This window comes from Pyxicephalus adspersus, chromosome 3, assembly GCF_032062135.1.
Source record: "Pyxicephalus adspersus chromosome 3, UCB_Pads_2.0, whole genome shotgun sequence".
Taxonomy (NCBI): domain Eukaryota; kingdom Metazoa; phylum Chordata; class Amphibia; order Anura; family Pyxicephalidae; genus Pyxicephalus; species Pyxicephalus adspersus.
The window spans coordinates 12473267-12497171 of NC_092860.1; the positions used below are offsets into that span (position 1 = coordinate 12473267).

The 23905-nt window shown below is 40.1% G+C and overlaps 1 protein-coding gene across 1 annotated transcript in view; it reads right to left on the minus strand.

The window, feature by feature from the left end:
* MMP24 (matrix metallopeptidase 24) overlaps positions 1-21416 on the minus strand; it is a 73627-nt gene extending 52211 nt beyond the window's left edge. The window contains exon 1 of the mRNA XM_072403609.1: positions 20976-21416. Coding sequence (XP_072259710.1) covers positions 20976-21092 — 117 coding nt within the window. The 5' untranslated portion in view covers positions 21093-21416. The remainder of the gene's footprint in view (positions 1-20975) is intronic.
* Positions 21417-23905: the final 2489 nt, after the last annotated feature.

Below are 23905 nucleotides of genomic sequence, written 5' to 3' on the forward strand. Positions count from 1 at the left end.
ATGCTTTTTTGCAACTTAAGGGGACCCCATTGTAAGACCAATAAATACAGCAAAAATCTTCCTGAAATAATATAACGTATAATATGTATGGTATGTATCTGTAAAAGTCTCCCTTGTGTAGACATCCAGATTGCTGCCGAAAGCCACCATATTGAATGTGATATCAGTGGACTCAAGTGACCATCTATAATATTCCCCATTTTGCTCCATCCCCTGGCTACTACAATATGTAGGGAAGTAAAGGGAGGGGAAGAGAGGCTGGGACAGCTCGGACAAGTCATTCTCAAGTCCAGGAGCCCTAGAGTTCCTCCAGGGGTTGCTTAGGGTTCTTCGAACTGTGGTTGATTGGCCTTGACTACCTACATACATCCAGTACCAACACCACTTGGTAGAGCCAGCCACTCTAATAATGGTTTAGTTGTCTGTAAGGGTGGTATTCTTGCCTCCCCCTCTAGGGGCATTTTTCTACTGGCCACCAAAATAAAAGTCTATTTTCCCATTGACCCCCAATAAATTGGTTTTAGTAGGGGTCCTCAGACCTGAGAATTATTTTAGGGGCTCCTGAAGGATGGGGATGTTGACAAAGGCTGGCTCAGGCTGTAATAAGTTACTGCCAGAAGTGAGGGCTATGATGTGCTGCTAATATTTGGTTAGTATGTCAACTTAACCTATGCCTGGAGATACTTTCTGGCCTCCTTGACACCTTGGAGCTCTGAATTTGTGGGACCTTACAAATAATAATACTACTCCTCGGTGTCACCAGCTGTCCACCTATCTTGAACCATTGGAAAATAAGGCCATCTATCATATTATTAGGCCACCATTATGAAGCCTGGGGCACTATGGGTATGTTCCAGGTCTGATTATACTACAAGTATGTTGACAGGTGTACCCTAAATAGACCCAGTCACAAGTCAGTTTTTGGAACAATCTGAACCACAACCATTTGATTTGCTCCCAAAGTGAGGACTTGCCTCTTGGGAGTTTCTTGATTTTTATTGTTTACTTGTATTCTTTCCCTGTAAAAGTATGTGCGTATAAATGGGTGTTACTTTAACCTTAGAACTGCTTTTCCCTGCATACAAGTCAACTAGAATGCCACATCAGCTGCAGGCCAAATGGAACTAAAGATCAAATCAATCTCATCTCAAATGCAAGCTTAAAGTAGCTCAAGGAGTTCAGTTATTTACTTGAGCCCTACGGCTAAATGTCAAGATGTGGGGCCCCACCGAGCTTGTACTATCTCTTGTTCCATGCTGATTACAGACACTTTAACCTTACAAATATTACATATCCTTTCCTGATCACATAAAAAGAAAACAATATTATGTTCACAAACATATAAAGCACTGCGTATGGAAGAGAAAGAAACCTTGGAAAGGCTGTACACCTGAGTCTAGAGCTTCTAATCTGACAGGGTGAGACTACAGGTAAATACAGGAACAAACAGCTATCTCTCAGGGACCAGGCTATACTTCTACAAACAATTATATTACCCTTTAATAACTTCAAATGGTGTGTTCGGCATATATAAGTAAAATATCAACATTTTTGTGAAAGTGGACATTTAGTGAATCTTCTTAGCACTAATAGTCATTCACTCATTATTTTAACAGATTTTGTTGTATTTGATAAATACTGTACAGTGATAGGTGAGCGATAACACTTTGTAAATGCTGCCACCCCGGCACTTAGCGGCTCTCCATGCCATTGGCACTTCTTGCAGTAAACAATAACATGGCCTGCCAGCCATAACTCCACATCCAAAAGCCGCCTAAGCCATCAGCACTAAGTAATTACACCTGCGCACCACAGGCATGTTTAATATGTTGATCTGGAATTCAGGAATGACTCACCTTGCCTAATAATTCCAACTCAAGCTTGTCAGATTTTAATGAATCCCAGAGCTACATGGCACTACTATTTTAGTGGTTTAAAGGGGTTCTTAGAATACCTGTATGTACCTTGAATATGCAGGTTCCCTAAGTATGAATAAGTCATGTGACTCTGATTTGCTTTAAATTTTTTCTGCCCTACCTGCTAGCAAGAACCTGCTGGCTGAAGATGTCAAATCCCAAAGAAGATTAGGCAAAAATATACGCAATGGCAATCAGAGGCACACATAGGGCGGTACAAATTGTGCCATTACACAAGGGCCCCGGACCATCCTTAGCCAACTGGGGGCCCCCCACAGCAGCCAAAATGTAATAGTGGTGGGGAGGGCCAAGTCTGTTCTACACAGGGACCATCTGTTGGCTGCATCTGCCACTACTGGCAATAGATTACCAAGGCAGACCGAATCTGTCAAAGGGCCCTTTTACAGGTGTTTGCCATAATATCCAAATATCCTGTACATACTTTCACATTATGGCAAAAGCCCTGGAGACCCACCGAGGACTTAACTTCCACTTTAGGACTATGTTCACCACTTCTGCAGCATTCACATTAAGAAATAGCGGAAGAATGACAGCTTATCAAAAAAACAGTATTTTTCTACAGATCCTCTTTCGGCAGGTCACAGCATACGTGACAATCAGTTTTCTATGACTTTATAGATCCCATAGAAAATAATACTAATGATTAGGTACCAGGAGGGTGGGAAGGAAAATGGAGGACTAATATAACAGCGGAGAGAAAGAGAGGGGATTAATAATGCAAAAGCCAATGCAGAGGGCACAAGACAAAGTCCTCAAGAGTTGTGCAAGGTATTGTTACGACACAAAAGACGAGCGACATGAAATAATGATATGCTCACTCAGAGGACAATAGAAGAGATCACAGTACACACATATAGAGAATAATGAAGGGTTCTGGAAACATGGAGTCTGTATAATATAACCACATGGATGCAAATGTACGTCCTTAGTATGCTTCCTTCTCCTCATTATCGGATACAAATCATTTGCCCTTTCCAGTGGCACAGGAGTTAATACTGAATAATAAATTAGAAACAGCGTCCTCAGTCACCCGCACAGCTATGACAATCAGGCATTCCACCATACGGCTAAATCAATAATCTCTAATGGGAGCCATTGGATTCTGAATATTAGTTTTTCACTGTTTACCTGGGTGACTAATGAAGGCGACAGAAATACTTAGCAAAAATGAAATGCATACAGCTGAAATACGCTCTGCTGATGAAGATTATATCTTGATCTCACTCCACAAGTTTAGAAGTACGCTATATTTCAAGGCAGTGCTGTAATTAGCCAATCAGGAGTTTGGGGCCCTTGATATTATTATATAGTTGTAGGCTTAAAATAGAACTCCAGTTTTAATCATATGGTGGTTTTGGAGCTCTATTAGGAGCAGTTATACTGCAAACCCAGGCCAGAATAATTTACCCCAAAGAGATGTGTTCATGACAGCCAGGCTTAGAGGACGTAAGCTGAATGATGCATGGCCGCCATTCAACCCAAATGACATCAGGAGGTAAGGAAGAGTTTCTGCAGGGGCATTGCTTGATTAAATATGTGTATTGAAGCAAAAGCTGGATTTTTTCTTTTTATTTTACATTTTTAATGTATTTTTTTCAGTAAAGTTTCGCATTATTTGAAGTTGAGCTCTACAATACAAAAATAAAATTTGGGTTAGTTTCTTAAAACCCAACCATAACTCTTAATAGATTTTTACTCCACTTTGTGATCCCATTGGAGAAACCTTCCTTCCTTACAATTTTGACACAGGCAAATTTACCTGTATGTGGAAATAAAAAAAGTAGTATGGACAGAATATAACAAACTTTATATAATAAACAAATATAAACAAACTTTCAAAGTGATTCTATTCTTTACTAAATTTAAACCAAAATTTTGTTCAACTCTCAGGCCCTCGCCTTTCAGTATCCCTACTTGCTAGTTTAGTTTAAAATATTAGAATAATGCATAGAATACTTACCTTAATCCGTGTTCACATGACTTGCGAGTATTAACTCTTTCATTTTCTTTCTTTCAGGTGTTCACGCCACTGGTCACATGAACATTTCCTATTGGTTGTCCAAATCTTTTACACCTGCACAGCATGATGAAATTACGAGAAGGGACTGGTCACTGGAGCACAGAGTGCTAGATCCACTTTAGGGGTTCATTTATGATTTGGATCAATCCGGCCACCCTTTTTGTTTAGCAATACAGAGAAGGTATTTCTATCCTAAATACTTTAAGCTCTCATTTGCACATATGGTATGTCAAAGTGTCAATACCAAGGTTCCTAAAGGCATCAATTGGATTTAAACCTATCCAAAATGGCAAGAGAAAAAGAAAGGAAATCCCATGGCTCAGGATTCTGGAAGCAGAACCACCCATCATACGTATGATGGACTCACTAACATATAGGATTGCATGAAATGGATTGACATGCTAAAGTTTAGTTCCATGTCCTGTGGTTATCAGGTTAATGATTCCACTTTTCATCAGAAAGCGGGACATGTTTGGTGTAATCTCACCATCGTATTTGGACCGAACAAAACGAATCTCCCAATGCAAAGCAATACTGAGCCAGGCAGCCATAAATCTTCACATAATCCATATGGCAACACTATTTCCTGGAATAATACATTTAAAACAGTGTGATAAATATTTCAAAGCCTTAATGAAAGTAAAAGAGAACTTCTGATATTTCTACCATCCTTACCACCAGAGGAGCAGATATGTCACACTGAGCCACAGAAATGTTGCAAGAGTCTAATTAAATCTGCTGTCATTGAATGGGTCAAAAACCTGAATATAAAAGGACAATCTCCATCACCCAGAACAGGAGCATCGTCCTCCGCTCTCACAGCTGGTAACCTGTCTGAGGTCTGTTAGAATGCATGAATAATGTTCAGGCACTTCAATCACCATTATTAAAGATCTTCACTCGTTATTCTGCACAATTTGTCCTTTCACTACTACAATATGGAACCCATACTGGGTTGTAGTTGCTCACTATACCTTCTACATGCATTGTGCATAGATCTCTGCACTAAATATAGTAATGGTCTATTCATAGAAGCATAATATTAGACAATGAGCGAGAAAGAGAAATAGAAAGAGAGAGATACAATACAAATATATACAGATAAATAGATAGATAGATAAATAGATAGATAGATACTAATAAACTGACATAGATATAGGTTGAGACAGATACACTGGGGAATGCATTTTTTGTTGAGTTAGATATTACACTTTTTTTTTTACTAATTTTTGGGTGGTGAATCCAGAAATGACCCCAGTTTTTTACTGTCACATCCAGTTTTTACAGGGTACCCTCTATTTTTGTCAAAAAACATACACGTTTTACATACAATGAAAAAATAATGAAATAATAACTTGAATGTACTGTTTATTTAAATTTCTTTTGTTCATACAAAGAATTTATTGTTACTCTTTGACATTTTTTTACAGTAAAACTTTTGAAAATTATTCGGCTGAGTGGTTAAGGTAAAAATTTACGCTTATAGCTTTTCCTGGAGTGTTCAGTGTTAGGAAAATCCCACCCGATGCTCCAACAATAGTCAGCCATCATATGTACATCCCATCTACCCTGATACCGTCCTTCCATGACCTTCTAATCTTGGTGGAATCGTCCACCTTGCTCATCACTGACTGCACCAAGGTTTTCCGGGAAGTTAGAAAGATGGCTATGCAGAAAATGCACCTTGATGCTAATATTGCAACCAAGCATTTTGTAACTCTCCAAGAGTTTCTGGACAATTTCAGTGTAATTATTTGCTTGTGTGTTTCCAAGAAAGTCCTTGACAATGGCTTTAAATGATAACCAAAGCATTCTTTTCGACATCCGACATTGTCCTGATGAAATGTTCATCTTTGATGATCTGCCGAATCTGTGGACCATCAAACACACCGGCCTTTATTTTTTCAAATGACAGGCTAAGAAATGCCAAAATGAGGTTCTTGAAACAGTCTGCTTCAGTTGGCAGAGCTTTAACAAACGCTTTATCAGACCCAGGTTCATGTGCAGAGGCGGGAATATAATATTCTTTCTATCAACATGTGGCTCATGTAGAATGTTTAGATCACCTGGTTTTAGGGCAGAACTTGGAGGCCAATTCCTTTCCACCCAATGCCTCTCACGAGTTCTGTGTCCCATATGCACAGATAACAGGGATACCAAAGAAGGACGCATACCCCTATTTAATGTACAGCGCTGCATAATATGTTGGCGCTATATAAATCCTGTTTAATAATAATAAATAATAATACCATTTTAAGGTCAACACAGATGATCCAATTATGTTGGTGATATTGCAACAACTCAATGACTCTCTTTATGTCTGCATATTTTTCACAAAGAGAAACTGAATGGCCAATTGGGACGGACCCAAATATATTGCCATTGTGAAGGAGGACACACTTTAAGCTCCGCTTTGAGCGATCAATGATTAGTTGCCATTTAGTTGAGGTATAGATTGGAATTAAACCAGGTATGTTATGGCAATACACAAAGCCACTGTCAGTTCTAAAGTACTGCAGAAATGCAATTTCTCTGGTTTGAAAGTACAATATCTTCATTCCTTTTTTATCTCGCAGTCTTGATGCTAGGAGTTCTGAAGCCTTCTTCGATAGTCCCAAATCACGTGCCAAATCACTCAACTCATGCTGATCAAATCCCTTACGAACAGTCCTCTTCAATTTCAAACTCTTCATCATTGTTGTCACCTAGTTCATCACCATAATCATGTTCTTCAAGAGAGGGTAGTGTAACGAAAGCCGGCACTGGGATTTCATCTGAATGAGCCACTGGGCGTATAGCCTGTGGTAGACTAGGATACTCTATGTTACATTTATTTTTCTTTGTTATATCCTGAAGTTTTCACTATACAAAAGTAACAGTCACTGAAATGATCTCCTGGCTTTCGCCAAACCATAGGTATACCAAATGGCATCTTATCACGTGTTCCCTTTGTCCACATCCGTGAACCCTTGACACACTATTTGCACACCTTATGAGGGGCCCAAGAATTATCTTGATCACCAAGTTTAATTTGAAATATGCCAAATAGGCTTGTCCTACAAATGTGTTGATGTTCGCCCTTTGACTGGGAATGGTGAAACTACCACAGATATAACAAAATGAATCAGGGATGTTTAGGCACTTACGACGAGAAACAGCAGAGCCAGACATGATCTGAAAGAAAGGAAATACGTAAGTAGAAAAATTAAATTTTGCCTATTCACTACGTAGAGCAGCACAACCTCTGACCACACTGTCTTGCGTGTAAATGAATAGCCTATACAAATCCACACTACAGTGATCGCATTATTATAAGCAGGAGAGAAGAAACCTGACGTGATAGAAGAAAAATAAATGCACTTTCAGAATCACCTATTTTAGTGTAAATAAGCTTAAAAATTGAAGTCAACAAAAAATTGTTCCCCAGTGTAATACATAGAAAAGAAAATAGAGTAGATAAATCAAATTTTGATAAAATGTGATAAAGATGAACTGATTTATTTTGAGAGAGAGAGAGCTAGATAGATAGATGGATCAATAGATAGATAGATTGTTTAAGAACACACCTTCATAATAATAATGCGTTTAGAAGGAGAAAAACAAAGACGATTTTTGTTATACTTTATAGTGACATTTTCTTTATGATATCTGTTTCCGTAACAGTCTATATAAATATTTCTACTTCCCCTGCAGAAGCCTAATCAGAGAAATGCAATGGGAAATGAAACTACCGATTACTGTTGACCATACAAGTTTCTAGATTACCTATCATTGTTTTACCCCTTAGAGGGACAACAACCCTATAAATTTACAGGCAAGTATAGTGTAGGTTCTATCAAAATCCCTGTTTTAGGAACATCTAATATTGACACTTCTACTATATCTGAATCACTGCCATGCAGCTTTGTTGATAAAATCTATATACACACATAGATTAGGAAATGTGTAAAATTTTCTATGTGAAATAAACATTGAATACAATTTACCATTAACTTTAAGCCAAAAAAACTCTGTTTGTCTTCTTTATTTTTCTCCTAGATAGATAGACTGGAATTGATAGACACAATAACAAAAAAACAACATGATGGGTCAATGGATGCGGCAGATATGTTAAAAAGACATATATTCTTCATATATAATTAGATATTTGGACAGACAGGTAACAGACAGCTAAAATAGATAGGGAAAATGTACACAAAGGCTACGTACACACTTGCAATCCTTCTTGTCCGATAATCGGCTCAGGGCCGACATGGGAAGAGAATCTGGTGTGTGTACAGTGCCTGTCATCCATGTTCTTAACGACCGTCCTGGTCGATCCAAGGATGATGGACGACAAACGATCGTAATGGAAGTGAAGGGGGAGAGCGCCAAGTGTCATTTTCCCCCTCCCCTCTCTGTAGGGCAGAAGGGTGCTGTATGTACATCACTTATTCATGCATCGTGCAGTCCTTAGTCGTTGGAAAGGATCATGAAAGATCCTTTCCAACGACAAATGTGCAGAGGTGGGAATATATTTTTTTTTCTATCAACATGTGGCTCATGTAGAATGTTTGGATCACCTGGTTTTAGGGCAGATCTTGGAGGCCAATTCCTTTCCACCCAATGCCTCCCACAAGCCCCCACATGCACAGATAACAGGGATACTTGGTGTATCTGCGTTGCTGACCAAGAAGGAAGCATACCATTTTAAGGTCAACACAGATGACCCAGTTGTGTTGGTGATATTGCAACAACTCGTTGTCCATCATCCGTGGATCCGCCAGGACAGTCGTTCGGGAGATGGATGACAGACGCTGTACACACGCCAGATTCTCACGTGTGTACCCAGCCATAGGTGAGTCAATTAGAGAAGGTACATGGAGTAATAAGAGATAGATAGATAGATAGATAGATAGATAGATAGATAGATAGAATTGTTTAAGATGACACAACAAAAGTGCACCCTCCTCCCCTTTGATACCGGGCCATGCTTGGTCATATATATCACAACTGGCCCTTCTTTTTCTATTCATGGACCCACTATTGTTCTCACTGCCCCAGATACAGGTAACCTGCAGGGGAAGTGACAGATAAAGCTGTTTCCATTCATTCATAGAACTGAGATTGTAAATAAGGTTGCAGGTGACTCATGACACATCCGATGACAGTGTACTTATCCAGCTGTTACTCCTTACACCTGGAATAGTTGTGTGTGTAGCAGATATGGAAAGTCATGCGGCCCCATTCACAGCTCTCTGCAGGAGGTGCAGCCGGATGTTGTGCTTTATTTCTGGCAAATTATCTGCAGTTTCTGCTCTGCTCTTGGATCACAAAGTCTCCCTGATACTGTAATATGGTGCAGTATTACTTTCTAAATACATACCTGAAATCCCTTATTTGATCCCAGAATGAATGTGGAATGAATGTGCCATACTGAAAACATGAAATCTATACTGAACGATACATGTGGCCCACCCCAAGTAACTGAACTTAGGTAGGTATCACGTGTGCCCCTAACTCAGCTGTACCGTGTATTTTGGTATTCTCCCTTCTACAGTTGGTGATTGGGCAGTGAATGAGAAAAAACAGACTTATGATTTTCCTTTTTAGTACACACTGCAGAATACCTAAAGTCCTTCCCTCCCTCCCCTAGACTGGGAGATGCTGTATAGGATAAAAAAAAAATATTAAAGAAAATTCAGATATTTAAATAAACTCTTAAAATAAATTATATTTTTAAATAAATACACAGCTGCATTCATTTCTTTTTTCCTATTACCTATAATTTAGCTTTCGGTTTTAAAAAAAGGGATGGTAAAGTTAGAATACGCCATTGGGAGCCGTCCAGCACCGAAGCAATTAACCTCAATTTACTGTATTTCCAAATAAAGGACAAGTTTCTATAGGAACTGCCTGGGTGGAAATAATTTTAGTCATCTATTTCCCATTTCGCTTTCCGAAATAAACAAAGAAGCTTTATGAAGTGTGATTAGCCAGGATCTGAAAACTGGCCCTTCTGGATCCGTCTTGTTTGATAAATTAGATTATAACGAGTTTGTGTTTCGGCGAACCCAGCACAATTAGAAGGAAATACAAGATGTTCTGTTGCTCGTGACAAAAGCAGAATATTAACAATTATCAGTGATAGTATTCTTTAATACATGAATTTAAAGAAACATTCCTGGCAATGAGTTAAACAGTGAATGGGATTTCCAGAAAATACAGCAGCTGTGATAAAGGAAGAGGATTCACCCAGTTTAACCCAAACTCAGTAACATTTAATGTCTGCATTTAAAACTACAGAATCAATCAACATACAGAAAGAATACTATTTGTTAAAGATAACTCTCCATGATGGCGGAGAGTTATCCTATCCATAGGCTCCTATGCGGAATCGACCCAACAGTGGGCCCCTGTAGGCAAACTTTGCACCCCTTTATGTCTGCCCCTGGCTCTACCTTCTATCATTAGTAATCGGTCCTTGTGCTTCAGTCTAATGACTTTGTCTAGGCTAGGATGATGTCATAATTCAGCTGCATGCCAGCAGGGGGGAGCATGTCCTCAGTCCCCCAATGATCTGACTGCAACATTGTAACTTTGTAACAAGTCATAGATTTGCATTGTTCATAGGCTTGCATTGTGAAAAGGCGCAGTATAGCATAGCCAATCCTGAGTATATATTGAGATACTGTATTTTGTGATAAATTATACCAAGAAAAATATGAGGTGAGGAGAGACTGCACCTCATCATAACCCCAACTGTCACTGACTTGGAGGAACTGTCCCTCATCAAGCTTCCCAACTGCCCCTGATAAGAAAGGACTGTCCCTCTTTATATCAACAGCACCTGATTAGGAGGGAATGTCCTTCATCATGTTACCCAACTGCCCCTGATTTGGACTGTACATTATCATGCCTCCTAACTGCTCCATGTAAGGAAAGACCATTCTTCATCATACCCCCAACTGCACCTGATTAGGAGGAACTAATGCACATCAAACTTCCCAACTGCCCCTGATTTAGACTGTCCTTCATCCTACATCCCAACTGTGGCTACTTTGAAAAGATTGTCCCTCATTATATCTCCTAATTGTCCCTCCTCAGTTGTCCCTATTTTTGGGTGCAAATATATATACCTATATAAAATTATTTAACCAATACAGAGTGTTAGTTTGCGCTAAAAATGTACCCAGCCTTTAAATTATTCCATTTCTTAACTTAAAAAATGAATATAAGATAAAGAAGTGTTTATGGTTTACAAAATGAGGGTGTTCCTGGAAACGTGTCATTTTCATACTAGATACTTTGAACTGAAATGTGTCTGTCTTCCCTATTTCCAAAAACTGGGAGGTATGAATTATTGTGGTTTGCCTACAGTACAGAAATGCACTATTGTGAAGAAGCCTTCCATTGTCAGCAAACAACATATTGATATGCTACATACACGCGTTCAATAATTGTCCTTGGAAAGGATCTTTCATGATCCTTTCCAACGACAAAAGATTGAACGAGCGCTCCAGTTCTGATCTATGGAGAGGAGAGAATGATGAAGAGGCACCCCACTGTGCTCTCTTCCTTTCACTTTTTATTACAAACGTTCATCGTTTGTGGATCCGCCAGGATGAGCGCTGTACACACACCAGATTCTCGTCCAATACTAGCCCTGAAGCAATAATCGGATAAGAATCTTCTAACGTGTACGTAGCCTAATGATGTGAACCCAGCCTGGTGTGAAGACCCACCCCCGAGGAGTTTGTCCATGCTAGCTTATCCTCACACTAAGTGGGATAATTGACCCTGAGTGGCATTTATCCTACAAAGTAAACCCAGACTGGTAAATCTGTATGGGCCAGCATGCATAATGCAGCAGAAGCTATTTTGTAGACAGATGTGGGTAATTCTCGACTTTAACATACAACCTCTTCTTTACATATCTAAATATTATTTAAAAAAATCTTCATCTGCTTTTACAACACATTGATAAACCTGATCTTAAAAGAAAAAAAGAAATTGAAAGGACTATGGCTCTTTTTGAATCGACTTTTCTCCTGCTGCTTCACTCTTATTTCATGAGACGGCTCCTATTGTAACTGCAATTTCTATTCCTCCCTGCCTCACAGATAAAATTCTGTAAAAATAGATGTTTAAAGCAGAAAGCCACATTCAAGTTTGGTCCACCACTTTAATGTCAAGGATGGTAGATCATTTGAAGTTCAGACGTTTCCCTTTCTAGTGCGTTAAGGGGATTTGCAGCGCCGGAGCTGCAGGCCTTACAGAATATGCTAAATTATGTATAAAACCTCAGATGGAATTTGGAAATATATCTAGTCAGGCTGCTACACGGTAGATTTCAAACCACCGCGTTCGAGCGAGTATATGAAAAGTCCAACGCTAAGTTTTATCTTCAAAGGACGTGTCTCGGCAGTCAAAGTTTCGACTTGGTCATTTTATTTTTTTTTCAATACAAAATTATTATAGAAACTTTTTAGATTCAAGTTTTTTTGTAAATAGCTAGCCTGTGTGAGACGTGATAAAACTTGAAATAAAATAATAAAAAAAAAAAAATAAATGTGTCACCAAATAAAGAGATCTTTTTTTTTTCTGAACAAAAATATGTTAAAGCTGAAACATGAAAAACTGAAAGCTGATAATAAAACACCACCATTTCGTCCAGTTACATATTTATGACTAAAAAAATAAATAAATTTACAGAATCTTATATGTAGCTAATACAAATACTTGAATTCATCTGTATATTATCTATTTGTAATGCTCTGCACTGACAGTGAGAGGCAGCACTGAGAGCCATTCAGTGGTGTCTGTCTAACACTGGGAGGTTGCTTACAAAAAGAGAACACAGCCCATGCAGATTGATGACCCCTCTATGTGGTGATGGTCCATCCACTGCCCAGTCAGTAAAAAAAAGATAGAGTTGTTGACCAATTACCATTGGGACAGGAAATCAGATGGAATCTCGTAAGTGGAGAGGTAGGCATTGAATAAACACCCACCAGAAGTTCTAGCATTTGTAAGCTCTACTAAAATAATGACTGGTAACTCTAACATTAACCTTCCTGGTAAGCCTAACACCAGCCCCCCTAGTAAGCCTAACATCAGCCCTCCTTGTAACCCTCATATTAACCCCTCTGATAAAATGAAAGCTAACCCTCCTGATAATCCTCCTCATTTTACACCCCTGGAAGCCCCACCACTAACCCCCTTGGTAACCTTTACACTAATTATCACACTAACCCTCCTGGTAACCCTCACACTAACACATCTGGTAAACTAAAAACTGGTCTTTTTGTAACCCTCACAGTAACCCTCCTGGTAAACCCTAAACTAATCCTACTGGAAGCCCCCACACTAACCCTCCTGGTAACCCTCCAACTAACTGGCTTGGTAACCTTTACAATAACCCCCCGGGTAATTGTCACACTAACTCACCTGTTAAACTAAACACTGGTCTTTTTGTAACCCTCCTGTTAAACCCTAAACCAGGGGAGTCCAAAATTTTTGCAAAGAGGGCCAGATTTGGTGAGGTGAAAATGTGTGGGGGCCATTCGGCACGTACTCAGGGTTCGTGTGGGCGTGGTCTGCGTCGGTCCCACACAGCACAGGGTGATGTGAGGGATTCCCTTGCACAGAGTCCGGTGTCAGTGCGGGCTCCGTGCAGAGCACATTTTTGGAATCAGAGTGGGCGTGGCCCATGCGGGTCCTGCACAGCACACGGCCAATATATTGACATAGGGGATTCCCGTCCTGCCGATTATGCGGGCCAATAATAGCAAGGTGCTTGATCAACTCTAATTAAATATAAAATAGCTTTTTTGTATGCATGTATTTTATACTTTGGTCAACAGTGCTGGCGGGCTGCATATTAATAATTGTATGACAGAGGCTGCGGGCTGGTGGAAATCTGAACACGGGCCGCAATTGGCCCCTGGGCCAGACTTTGGACATGCCTGCCCTAAACTAATCCTACTGGAAGTCCTCACATAACCCTTCTGAAAGTCCACTAACACTAAACCTCATAATAACCCTCATACTAACCATCTTGATAACCTTCACATTACCTTCACCTGTAACCCTCACACTAACCCATCTGGTAACCCTAATATTGACCCATCCCTAAATCCTCACACCACCCTCTTAGTAGCCCTCACACTAACCCTTCCTAAAACCCAAAAGGACAAAAAGCACAGCATCAGGATACTGACATCAAGATTTAGTGTTTCGGCCTCGTTTTTGGCCAGGTTTATTTCTGTTGAAGGCCATGCCGTGGTTGTAGACATGGAGTTGATGTTATGCTACATTTGGCAACCTAAGCCTAAGTGCTCTCTAGGCCAAAAGCAGCAATCAGTAGAGTAAGTGTATTTGCATCATAATGTAATGAATATTACCAGACCAATGCACAGAGGCCGTATAATGTTTACGTTAAATGTACCTAATGCATTAGTCAACAGCCGTTTTTTTCTGGTAAATGACTTTACGATCTGAGGCTGGAGATTTAGGCAGCTGAAGTCATCATTGATCGGTGATTTCATCTTATCGTTGTTTGGAAATTTTACCTCCAGAACGAAAAAGAAGATGTATCTTAATTTTCACGTCATTACGAGAGAACTTTCCCTGACAGCTGTGGGAGATACGGTTTCATAATTGGGATCGATACGGTCTGAGTAAGTTTAATGGTCGATAGTCACGTGTGGATGGCTAGATGCGTCAGGATGGTGACGGTGGGGAAAAAATGTTCAGCTAATGGATATGTTATGATTTATTTTATTTTATGCATTTACAATGTGCTTACAGTTTCATATTTCTACAGAGGTTAGAAGCGGAACTCTATTCTTCTTGTATTACCTCCCCAATATCTCCCCCCATCCCGAAGCACCCCAACCTTTATATTGATAATAATATTGTTTTTTGGTGTTGGTGTAACATCACAAGTCCTGTTCCTTAATTCTGTAACAACGTGGTGCTATAATGCAGTATTCCCCTCCAAGCCCAGGCTGGGGTAATGATGAACACCCCAAGGGATGTGTCCTTGACAGCTTGGGCTCATAGGACATGGGTTTTATTATTCTGGCTTTCATTCAAACAAAAAAAAGAAGTACTGGATTGGAGATCTGTGAGTCCGTGGGGACAGCACTGTAGAGAAGGTGTATAGATGTCTATGAGAATGTCCATAGGTCCTGGAAGAAATGCGCCTCTAAATAATGGTGGGAAGCCTTCCTAGGACCCTAGAGGTACAAGATATGCAGACGGTTTATCCACCATTTTGTATTATATTTACCATATACCCACCTTCGGTTGTTTCAGGTGGACCTCACCATGGGATCTTGGCAAAGCTTGGAATCTGAAAGATCACAGTAACTCATTCTAGCATTGTACTGGAAGCCTTACCAGGATCCTGCAAGGAGGCTAAAGCTATGTACACACGTGCAATAATTGTCTTTAGAAAACGAACGACTAACGATTATGCACAATTATTTTGAACGATCGTATTGTGCACAATTCTGTACATGCTGTAACAATATGATCATTCAACTATAATCCACCAATAATGTACACACACTAGATATGATAGTTTGAACGATGCAAGTGACATGTAAAGGAGAAAGTGTACTGCAGGACCATCCACGATCATTGAACGACCGTACACACACAATAGATTGCGAACAATCGACGGTCAATCAGATCCAAGACGTACATTTGTTTCCAGCGACAAATTCATTGGCGTCTTCGTGCACTTTTTTTGTTAACGATTATCAGACGAACAGTCGTTAGTTGTTTTCAACGATAATTATTGCACGTGTGTACGCAGCTTTAGAGGTGTCATCCCTAGCAGGGGGTAAGTTAGTATTTATTTTATTTTTCTTTGTGTGTCTTAAGAGAGATAAGTTGCTGAGAAGACTGGACAAGGCTGGCGCAGTTGGTGATAAATTAATAAAGTTTTACTGGACCTAGAATTCAGAATGCAACTTGGATAACTCATGGAGAGCCAACACCCAATGTGAAGCCTTGTGCAGGGTCACATCTGTATCTTGTGATCCAACCTTTATGGGTGTGTTGAATGCCTTCACCCCCTCACCACCAATATGTTTCCATCTACCAGTCCTTATGCCACTACAGAACACAGGAAAGAAAAACTAGGCACACAACACATAAGTGAATAATATGCTCTATGTTGGTCCTGGACCTTCAGCAAAGTGGCTGATTGAGAAGTTTGTATGGACAGTATTTGTCTGCATTGGCCCTTTAAGTGTCCCTTTGCACGCACTTACATGCACACTGGATGCAATATCATACAGTTCTATTGGATGGGCCTACACACTATGATGGCACAAAAACAGATTCAAACCTAAAAACAAAAATGTGCTACAATGTAGTTAACTTTTTCATTTCATTATGTGTTCTGATACATAAAATTTAAGATGAAAATTGCAGCAATGTAACCCTTCCACCCCCACCCATCCCCCAGAAAGCACTGTAGCATATGAGAATCCAGTTTAAATATTCTTTAAAGCAGCATAATTTTGAAAGAATGTTGTAGACCCACAGTAGCCCAAACCTCCATTTACCTATACTCACCTTGCCAACAATTCGCCACTGGTCTGCTGTGCAAACCCTGTGTAAGATCTGTATTGGATGGGGTTATAGCGTACCCAGGTAGGGGGTAGACTCCTTGTTAGGTGACAGTGTCCAGATTTGGTGAATGGCCACTCAAAGTTGCATAACGGGCAAAGATCAAAATCCATTGCACCCAGAATCTCTGGATGTTTGTAACTGAGATGTTTGGCTGAGTTTGAGTTAAGGGGTAAGCTAGGATGGGACTCTGTAACTTTGCCCAAAAAGATGGAAGCAACAGGTTCTCTTTAAGGGCGATATATAGGTTTTATATACTTTATTCATTTATTGTCAGGTAAAAAATAAGATGAACACTTTTTAATCCCATTTATCAAAGTGAGACATTTTGCATATTATTATTGCGTTGGTATCTGTCCAGCCAGCAGGTGAAGCTGCATTTCACATCATTATCATTGTATTTTTTTTCAGATATGCTAAAAGAAGCCCATTATGTACAGTGAGAACTCAATAAGTAATTACAGCAGTGACATAGCTTGGACATAGGGCTCAATCAGACACAGGAAGCATCAAGGCAAGTTGTGTCTGCTTCTCTCTCACTTTCACAGTCATCTAAAGACAAATAATATAAAATAAAGCAAATAAATACAGTAAAAAAACAAATAAAATTAACTTTATAATCTGTGGATAATAAATTACATTTCCTGGCTATTTACCTAGAAGAATAATGATCAGGTATGTTGGAAAACCTTGTGCATTCGCCATTATCTCTCATTAAGCCACCACCACTATTTGCTGTGTTCTTCCCGGTACATAGGACTGAATACATTCAGTAACAATAGCAGCAGGTGAGCACAATGAATGGTGACCATGTACCACTGGTGAGATCTGCATTAGGCTGCTGCTCTGTCATGCACTGGCAGAACAAAAGTTCATTTTAAAATGCATCTATACAGAACAATCTATGGAAGCATCTACTATGTAACAGTATTTTGGAGTGCACAGGGGCTACTTACAGATACATGGTGTCTGTATACAATGCATGAGCAGTATATGCACCGGGGTGCCCAGGAGCAGAAACCCAGAATTATTAAACAAATAACAATATATAGTATTATATAGATTGCATGGGGGTTCTTGCTATGCAGCAGTATTCTGGGGTGCCCAGGAACTTGACACCCCAGAATTATTATACAAATATAAATATATAGTATATATATTTGTATACACTTTATAGACGTGGCAGTGCCAGGGGATTTCAAAAACCCCAAAAAATACAAATATTTGGCACTTTTATGGATTCTATATGGAGGCAGCAGTATTCTGGGGTGCCAGTGATTTCAAAAACCCCAAAATATACAAATTTTTGGCACTTGTTTGGATTCTATATGGAGTTTGTTATATGGAGACTATTCCCTATATGGAGGCAGCAGTATTCTGGGGTGCCAGTGATTTCAAAAACCCCAGAATATACAAATATATGGCACTTGTATGGATTCTATATGGAGGTTCCTGCTATGCTGCAGTATTCTGGGGTGTCTGGTGGGCTCTAAAACCTGTAATAATTATAGAAACTTCAACAAGGTGGTTTTTACTCCACTGCTACCTCTTGTTATTGGCAACATTTTTGCAGAAAAGGTTTACCAAGGCACCACCAAGCACCCAAGCATTAGGCATTATAAACTGCAGAAAAGATGTATGGAAACACTTTTGGGCACCTGCTAACAAAGACCGAGGGTCTCAGAGGACCCCAGATCAAATTAATTAGTTGAAGGTTGGTTGGAAGAATGCCCCCATTACAGTGATGATCAGGAATAAATGTGATGAAAGATCACAGCTGCCATCCTATTGGCTCTGCCGAATGTGGTTGAGCCTGGAACTAGGCAGAATCCATCAGATGGGAGGTCAATCAACCAAAGCTCAATGCACCCCAAACAACCATTGGAGGAACCTTGGCGTGCCACAGTTGAGAACGAGTGCTTTACATTTTAAAAAACATACATTTTAGATAATACAAAGTAAATGCAAAACTAAAAAATATATAACATATAATACTACTAGTGTAATAATAATAGGAATATAAAACAATCAACCCATGACTTTTTAAGAATGGCAGATCGTCGCCATTCTGCTCTCGGGTTAGCTTGTCATTTGGGTGCAGCTTAGGACAAAATTGTGTTGTAGACATAATAAATGGCCAACTGGTAACTGATTTTATTATACAAAGACCTCAATATTCTGCTGTGACTTGACCCACCTGTGTTTTACCAAACCCATATAAATGTTGTATAAATGGAACATGATGTATGGGGGCATTACAATCAATGTGACTTAACGATCATTTATTTTGTCCAATAACAAAGCCTTGCTCCAGCACATTTTCACCAACGCCGAGTGCTTGTCTAGCAACAAATGATGCTGATCCATGACTATTACCGGCCCCAGCCAATCAGATCACCTCCTCCTTCCCTGGTCCTGCTCCCGTCTATTTATACATCGTCTGTTGAAATATCTATTTTTGGTAAACCCCTTTCCCTATTCTGTCGGTGCAGCTTTTGTTTTTTTTCGCCCTTTCTTACAATCTGCCATAGATCCCATTCCAGAATATTTGTCATGGTTCTCAGAATAAAAAAGGCTTCATCCCTCTAAACAACCATTAGGCAGGCCACCATGGGTTCTGGGTACCAAGCCACAAAAACAAACCATGCTCCATAATGTAGAATCCAGTTTATGCAATTTATTATGGCACGAGGGCCAAGCATGTCATAATGGAATTGTGCGGATTTGTATGGCACACATGGTAATACCATTGTCATAGATAAGTGGGGCAGAGGGCTGATGGTTTCACAACAACTCAACAGTACATCCCATGTCCCTGTCTTATATACACCCCATGGAAAGAAAGAAAAAAACAAAAACTCTTTTTGGTATAAAATCACCAGAATTCAACACAACATTATATTCTGCTATTATTTATGCCATGGCATGATATCATGTGACATGATATCCTGCAGTACCCAAATTCCGACCCCCTATGAGGAAGCTTTCTATTTTGCCCCTTCTTATAATAATAACAGAAGGCTAAAATATATTTTATACGTCTTATTATCACCAGAAAACACCACTCATGCTCCACATTCACCAGGCGCTTTTAAAATACTAACCCAGCATTACCTAATAGAAGGAATCTGCATTTAAAGTGAACCTGAAAAACGCCAAAAATGGCAGACTTTGCAAGATGCAAAATCCAGGGCTGGTATTGTTCTGTTTTCAGCATGTTGTTAACCACTGACCTGGATTAAGCATGCAGCCAGTGAAGTTTATTAAACACTGTGTACAGTAAAACTTGCGGCAGGTCAGCAATGGCACCCTTCGTGTCCCAGTCCTGACAATTTCCATTTAAATCCCATGAATGATTGTAAGCTTTTGGGGGCAGGGGCATTTGCACCCCCTATTTAATGTACAGCGCAGTGTAATATGTTGGCGCTATATATCATCCTGTTTATTAAAAATAATATTAATAATAATAATCCTGGATTGTAAGCTCTTCGGGGCAGGGTCCTCTCCTCCTCATGTGTCACTATCTGTATTCGTCTGTCATTTGCAATCCCTATTTAATGTACAGCACTGAGTAATATGTTGGCGCTACATAAATCCTGTTTATTATTAATATTAATAATAATAATACCACCTCCTGGGCAGGGTTCTCTCCTCCTGTGTCTGTATTTGTCTGTCATTTGCAACCCCTATTTAATGTACAGCGCTGCGTACTATGTTGGCGCTATATAAATCCTGTTTATTATTATTATTAATAATAATAATAATAATAATAATATTAATAATAATGAATGCTAATGGTGCACAAACAACACAGCATTCAGTTTCCAGGTCTAACATATGAAATACATGTGCGCTATTATAATGCGAAATCAGAAACCATTGTTTATTTCAATAAAAGCTGATCGGTCTATGGGGCTTATTTGCAGTCTGATAGCAGAAAGAAAATTAATTCTAGGAGGAAAAAAGATTCCGGCCGTCCAGGGTGGAAAGGTGCGACCAGGTCACACCTGTATGGCGCTCGGCAGGCCGTATTTTTGTTGGTTGTGCCAACGTGTTTACCAAATCACCGCTGCAAAGCATCCCCAGCACTATTTACAGTATGCACAATCCTCTGTAGAAATGCTTAGCCAGCCAATCCCGGTGTAGCTCACCCTATACTGTATCAGCGTACCGCAGGCCCAGGCAGCCCTAGAGACAATGCAAAGCCATCCAACATTGCAATACATTGGATGGACATGCTTGTCTATTGCATGGTGCATTGTTATTATCAGGAGCCCATAATACCACCAATCATACCCATACCCATCCCTATGCCATGCCACCATCCCCATTATAAAATGATTTATTAAGGTGCCGGAGTGACCCCCCTTTTAGTAGATTCCTTGACCTACCTCCACGATGAAGGTCTTCTCTTCACCAAATACAGAAAGCACAAAGAATTGCAGAAAACAGGTTTTGATGCAAAATCCCAGAAGATCAGCTTTTCCTCTGATTCCAATTACAGCCATCACGGTGCTGTGGGTGCAGGGAGGCTGGCAGCAGCTACATGGGGTTCATGTACATTGCATGCAAGGCCCCCCCCCACCCCCTGCAAATAAAGGGGGGCTCTTCTTGGTCTAGAGGGGCTGCAGATGGGGGGGGCTGCTATCCCATAGGCATCAGGGTCCTGGAGAGATGCAGCCAGGTGAGGCTCCCATCCCAATGGCGGGGAGGGACACCCAGCTCACATAACACGGCGCCTTCTCATAGTACACAGAAGCCTTAGTAACAGGCACACCGAGGAGAAGAGTCACACTGTGCGGGCCAATGGCAGAGAGGGGCCGAGCCACTGGATGCTGGGAGGAGAGGAGGATGCTGAGGATACCCAGCCCGCTGCTACCACCATCCTTCCTGCTGGAGCCACCGACCGCTGTGCGCCGCCAATAACAGCCAACACTCGGGGACCGGTCTGCAGACCCTGCGCGTGCCTGACCGCAATATGCAAATCACTGACATCTCCAAAACATTTATTTTTATCTTAGTATGCAGATTTTACATTGTGATCTTGTTTATTTAGACAATATTCTGTATTAGCAAAGTCACTACAGGAAGCTTTTATATATTTACTGTTTTGGTTTTTTTACTGTTGTCAGCTGAAGGAAAGCTAATGCAGGTATCAGGAAGTGAGTAGAAAAGGATACAGGGGATCAGTAGTGAGGAGTTGAGAAGGGAAATGAGAAAAATATTTTTTTTTATTTTTGCAAAACAGATACTCAGGAGGCGGATGTGCTGGATGATCTGTTTAGAGTTCAGGGAGTAATGCACAGCAAATGAATAAATATTTTAAGTAACATGTAAACACAGTCACCGGAAACATCTGCACTCCATCACACGCCAATCCCTAAAATCCATGTGCCAGTATATGGGTCCCCCAGCACACGCATATCACTCTCCAGCATCCGGGTCACCAGTGTGACCAACGCCATGTCACTAGTAAGATCTGCACTCCATCACACACATATACTTGTCATACCGTACTATCCATGTCACCAGTGAGATCAAAACACCAACACATTCCCCATCCCCCGGTATTAATGTCACTTGTGAAATCTTTCTCCCCGGACACGCACCTCATTCCCAAGCTTGTCACCAGTAATATCCGCACTTCAATACCTACAACAACTCCGACACTCCCCAATCTTCAGTATGTAATACACAGGACACTCCTCACTATAGTGCCCATATTTCACCCCCCGGTATCCATGTCACTGGTGAGATCTATACTCGGTGCCCATATTTCACCCCCAGTATCCATGTCACTGGTGAGATCTGTACTCGGTGCCCATATTTCACCCCCCAGTATCCATGTCACTGGTGAGATCTATACTCGGTGCCCATATTTCACCCCCCAGGACCCATGTCACTGGTGAGATCTGTACTCAGTGCCCATATTTCACCCCCCAGTATCCATGTCACTGGTGAGATCTGTACTCGGTGCCCATATTTCACCCCCCAGTATCCATGTCACTAGTGAGATCAAAACTCCAACACATTCCCCGTTACCTGGTATTAATGTCACTTGTGAAATTTTTCTCCCAGAACACGCACCTCATTCCCTAGCTTGTCACCAGTCATATCGGCACTTCAACACCTACAACAACTCCGACACTCCTTACTCTTCAGTATGTAATACACAGGACACTCCTCACTACACTGACTAGTAAGATCTGTACTCGGTGCCCATATTTCACCCCCCAGTATCCATGTCACTGGTGAGAGCTGTACTCGGTGCCCATATTTCACCCCCCGGTATCCATGTCACTGGTGAGATCTGTACTCGGTGCCCATATTTCACCCCGTGCCCATATTTCACCCCCCGGTATCCATGTCACTGGTGAGATCTGTACTCGGTGCCCATATTTCACCCCCCGGTATCCATGTCACTAGTGAGATGGTCAATTGATAAACATTTTCTCCCAAGATTTACCCAAATTATATGTATAATTGACAGTTTTTTTATATTGGATTCAAGTAAAAAACTATATGAACCTATTTCACTGATGGGAAATAATTAAAAGTTTATTCAAAGATTTACTAATTGAATTTAATAAATAGAAGTTGTGTGAAGCTCAAGTATAAGCATTTATAATATATATAATAATATGAATATATATAAAGAGAGTTATCCACCAGCTAAAGAGCACTGAGGTATACAATTCCTGCATCCAGATTCATAAATAACAGCTACAATTTTTTGAGTCTTATATAAAATTTTTAACTTTAGTTAAAATAAATTAAGAGATTATAATTTACACCTAAAGACATCACTTTCCATTCTCCTTCCATTTTATAATATATAATATTGTATATTGTCTCGTGTTCAAACAATCCAATTGTCCGTTTTTCAGAATTGGCCTGACAGCGGTAAACTGAACATGACTTTAAGTCATTGTATTTTGTACGTCACCACTGCTCTTTAGGTGCCTTATTAAATAAGCCTGATTGTAGATGCATATGATGGATCCTCGAAACCATTGGGTAACGTGGTTAGCTGCCATTGATTTCCAGTAACTAACCATGTTTGGAGTCAGTGATCACATTCATTGGCCTTCATCTCCAGTGACTCAGACCTCGCTGATACCATTTGGACCCTCATCTGTTTTAAAATGTCATTTTTCCAGAAAGAATTTCATTTGAAACACATATGTTGCTGTTTTGTTAAGACTTATTGCATGAAAAATTCCCATAACCAATAATGAGTCATATGTTTTAAAAGAACGTTTACAAAGACTGTAATGTAATGTATATGTACTGTATGTTGCAATGCATTGCCATACATTCT